The sequence below is a fragment of the Mus pahari genome, chromosome 8 (assembly GCF_900095145.1).
Source record: "Mus pahari chromosome 8, PAHARI_EIJ_v1.1, whole genome shotgun sequence".
Classification (NCBI taxonomy): Eukaryota; Metazoa; Chordata; class Mammalia; order Rodentia; family Muridae; genus Mus; species Mus pahari.
In genome coordinates, this window is record NC_034597.1 from 56,008,905 (window position 1) to 56,013,649 (window position 4,745).

Consider the following 4,745-nt stretch of genomic DNA (forward strand, 5'->3'; position numbering starts at 1 on the left):
TTAGGGAGGAAGTGAGAAGTGCTGCAGTGCACCGCCGTGGACTGTGAAATGTCTAGTGGATACTTAGGATGCTGAAGCAACCTGGAGCCTCGGGTAGCCATTTACTCATTCTGCCAGAGCCAGGGAAATGCCTCCTTTTGGTTGATGGGGAGTGGTTTCACAAGTTTCTGAGAAATACTAACTTTATGTAACTGCCAGAACTCATCCTATAGTTCAGGTTGAGCTTGACCTTACAAAAGCTACATAACAAGACCCTCTCTCAAAAATAAATAATATCATACATAGCAGAAGAGAAAAAAATGTAATTGTCATTTTAAAGGTTGTATTTGTCCTTTCTAACATTGTTCTTTTGGTACCATTTTCTCTCTCCTCAACTTTTCTAGCTCTGACAGTTCGGAATGGAGGAAACGTGTTGGTCCCCTGCTATCCTTCAGGCGTGATCTATGACCTCCTGGAGTGCTTATATCAATACATTGACTCCGCTGGCCTCTCCAACATCCCTTTCTACTTCATCTCCCCAGTGGCCAACAGTTCACTTGAGTTTTCACAGATTTTTGCTGAGTGGTAAGTCAGTAGTATCCTTTCTCTGCTTAAGTATGTTCAGTCAGTAAAAATGAAAATAATTGTGATTTCTTAAGAGTACTTAAGACTTCATGCATGTGCATGTGTGTGAACTACTGAAAGTCAAATTCCATACATTGCTAGTATTTAGAAGCATAGGTACCAAGAAAGGATAAGAAAGCCCCAAGCTCATACTGTTGTAATTAACTATATCTGATAAAAGCTAGCTCTTTATTTCCATAGCCAGTTTATCAAAGATCCATTTATTATACCAAGAAGCTGACCAACTCCTAGAGCAGAAACTTAGACATAGGTACCTAAGCTCTGACCATGTGGGAGGAGTTGGAGTCTAACTCTCCTGGTCAAAAAGAGGGAAGTGGAGGTAGATGTAATTTCTAAATTCTCAGGAGCCATGCGACACAGAATAGAATATGTCCAATCGGTTTTAGTAGTATGGTGACCAAATGGACACACAGCAGTTACTAAGTTCCTCACTGAAAATGGAATGTTTACATTACCGTGTTATAACATATCCCAGTGTTATGCCCCTCCTTCCCATTGAATTGTGGGCATCTCCCGGAGTTGACTCTGCTCCCCTTGGTCAACAGGACTGCTCCTTGTCTTTAGTCCTCACTCGTGTTTATCCTTACACATGAGTTTCTTCCCCACATAGGATACCCCAAGCATTATTTGCAGATTAAATTAACATGTGAGAAATTTGTTTTCATTCAGACCCCCAATAAAAATACTGCAGCACACACTCCTGGGTCCAGCCCTGTGGGCTGAGTAGACAGTGCCCCACCTTGTCAGGTCTGTGCCTACAAGTATGGCCGTCACCCAGCACAGGGATTGGAGTCCTGCAGGGTCTTTCTGTGAGTTTGTTTTGCAGGTGTATGTTAGTTTATAAGTAGGCAAACCATGTTATATAGAAAAACAAATTATAGAAAATAATAGAGACCTGGAGCCCACAACACCACTGTCCAAATAAACCCCATCTGACCTAGAAATCATGTTGAGCAGTTAACTTTTTTTTAAATATCACCTTGCCAAGATTCACTTCTTAATTTTAAATTCTGATTTTGTTTTCCTAAAGGGGTTGCAGCTCAGTAGTGCAGTGCTTATGTAGCAGAAACTATTCAATAATACTAAACCATTATGAAACCTTGTGAAAAGCAGCAAATGTTTGTTTTCTCAGCACTTGGGAAGCTGAGGCAGGAAGAGAACAGGTTCAAGGCCAGACTGCTACAGCCCGTACCTTGTCTCCAAAAAATGAGCACACAGTGAGCATACAGTGAACACACAGTGAACACACAGTGAGCATACAGTGAACACACAGTGAGCATACAGTGAGCACACAGTGAGCATACAGTGAGTACACAGTGAACATACAGTGAACACACAGTGAACATACAGTGAGAGCACACAGTGAACACATAGTGAGCACACAGTGAACACATAGTGAGCTTACAGTGAACACACAGTGAGCATACAGTGAGCACATAGTGAACACACAGCACACAGTGACCATACAGTGAGCACATAGTGAACACACAGCACACAGTGAACATACAGTGAATATACAGTGAGCACACAATGAACACACAGTAAGCTACAGTGAGCACACAGTGAACATACAGTGAACACACAGTGAACGTACAGTGAGCACACAGTGAACACACAGTGAGCACATGTGGCTGCAGTATTATCTGCTCACATCACTCGCATCTATATACTTAGCTTATTACCTTCTCATTGGCTGGCAGGACTTTTCCTTTTAGGAATAAATCTTAAATTGATACTTTTCTGTCTATATATGATGATAGCATTTGCCTTAGGTAAGTTACTAAAAGTGGAATTACTGGAATAAAGGGTAGGAATATTTTTAATGTTCATTATCTAATGCTACTTGCCAAAATATTTTTATGTAAATTATTCCTTTTTTGCCCATTTACCTCTTAAAGGTTTTATATCTCTATTACATATTTGAACTCTGTGTATATATTAAAGATATTAACTTTTTGTTAACATACTTTAGCCATTTTTCCCAGTTTGATACTTTTTTTTTTAATTTTATCTTGGATTTCTTTCTGTTTAAGCAATAAACTTTGTACTTTAGAATAATTTTAGATTTACGGAAAAGCATAATGACAATAGAGTTCCCGGACACCTTTCACCTACTTTCCCCCAATATTAGCGTCACTCAGGGCAAACACATTTATCAAAACTAAAAAAGGGAGCGGAGGAGCTCAGTGGTTAAGAGCTGAGTACTCCTCCAGAGGGCCCAGATTCAATTCCCAGGGCCTACAGGACAGTTCACAATTGTCTGTAACTCCAGTCCCAAGGGATGCTAGGCCCTCTGCAGCCTCTGCACTGCACATGTGGTACAGACATGCAAGCTGAGCACACACACACATAAAATCAAAATAAGTAAATCTTCAGAAAAGAAAATGAGAACTAAGAAGTAATAAGAGAGCTGGGTGTAGTGGTGTATGCTTGCAACCTCAGCAGTTAGAACCCTGGGGGAAGGAAAATCCAGAGTTCAGAGCTAGCCTCAGCTACATGAAACCCTGCTTCAAAGAAGTGGTGTTAGCCGGGCAGTGGTGGCGCAGTCCTTTAATCCCAGCACTTGGGAGGCAGAGGCAGGCAGATTTCTGAGTTCAAGCCCAGCCTGGTCTACAGAGAAGTTCTAGGGCAGTCAGGGCTACACAGAGAAACCTTGTCTCAAAAAAAAAAAACAAAAACAAAACAAAACAAAACAAAAAGAAGTGTGTATAAGTACATGCAACACTGCCAGTGCAGAGACCGGGAAGCCAGCGCAGGCACCACAGCTCGGCACACACAGAAGAGGGTGGCTGCCTAGGGAGAGGAGCAGTGTCAGCGCCAGCTCCTCAAGAGGGCATGGGGAACATGAGGAAAGAGGGAGAAGGAAGGGTGTAAAGAGGAGAAAGAAGGGGACGTATGTTCTTCCCTCAGAGAGACTTAGCAAGCGTGGTTTACCAAGAAGAAAACTCAGAGTAAAAGTCTTGCTCTTCTTCAAAGCTCCCCACCCCACCCCACCCCCAACCCCCGGTGTTCATCGCTGCCCTCCCTCCTCCCAGCCAACTGCCGTTCTCTTCCTGAGCCTCACTGGGAGTCCTCTAGGCAGCTGGTCACTATCTGAAAGCAGCTAGGGACTGAAAGTATGAAAGTGTCATTAAGGCCATTCCAGTGTGACCTGAAGCCCCGTGTAAGACCTTTCCCAGTCAGGGTCAGAGTCCCCACTGGCTTTAGACTGCCTGTTTTGCTTTGCTAGCCCCCTGCAAAGCACTTGCTGCCTACCAGGAATTCGGTTGCTTAAATGAGCAAGTGCTAGCTCTAGAGCTCTAGAGGGGAGTAACTCGGCAAGGGATTGTGATGGAGCCAAGTTAACCTGCTAACCCCAAGCCAGGACCACCATCACTCCACTCCAGCTCGCTCACTCCACTCCAGCTCGCTGCCACCCCCTTTCTTGCTTGGAAGAGTACTCCAGGGGCACCCCCTCAGGCCCAGCTGCTTACTTGGGTCTGCTCAAAACTACTCTGTGGTTCCTGATCTCAGGGGCATCTGCTGTAATCTGCAAACGTTCCTCGCTCCCTGCTGTACCAGTATCAGCCCCAACTCCAGACTAAGGACACTTTTGTCTGCTTGCTTGTTGGGTTTGTTTTCTTTTTAGGGGAGAGAGAAAGTCCCAGAGCCTCTTCCTGAGCCATAGTGCCCTCAGGAGTGCAGGCCTGCCATAACTGTAGCTTTGGGGGCAGAGCATCTGGGGGAGGGGGGCGGTATGACAGACTCACAGAGCTGAACTCCAGCAGCCACAGTCTCAGCAAGGTGGACGTCCCTATCTGTTGTGCCTACATGAAGATTCTAGAACTGAGGGGAGGACATATCTCTTAGCAGAAAGCACTTTCCTGTCACTTGCCAGACTGTGGTCCCTTCTGCATCACACTCTACTGTACCTCTGAACCCCTTGATTTTACAATATTTTGACAGGGTTCTTAAAAGAGAGTTCCCAAGCTAGGCATGGTGGTGCACACTTTAATCCCAGCACTCGGGAGGCAGAGGCAGTTAGATCTCTGAGTTTGAGGCCAGCCTGGTCTACAGAGTGAGTCCCAGGACAGTCAAGGTGAAAGAGAGAAAGAGAAAGAAAGAGAGAGAGAGAGAGAGAG

The 4,745-nt window shown here is 44.6% G+C and overlaps 1 protein-coding gene across 2 annotated transcripts in view; it reads left to right on the forward strand.

The window, feature by feature from the left end:
• Ints9 (integrator complex subunit 9) overlaps positions 1–4,745 on the forward strand; it is an 85,759-nt gene that overhangs the window by 66,761 nt on the left and 14,253 nt on the right. For both annotated transcript variants that reach the window (XM_029541601.1, XM_021202927.2), the window contains one exon: positions 384–564. In XM_029541601.1, the coding sequence (XP_029397461.1) occupies positions 384–564 (181 nt within the window). The remainder of the gene's footprint in view (positions 1–383; positions 565–4,745) is intronic.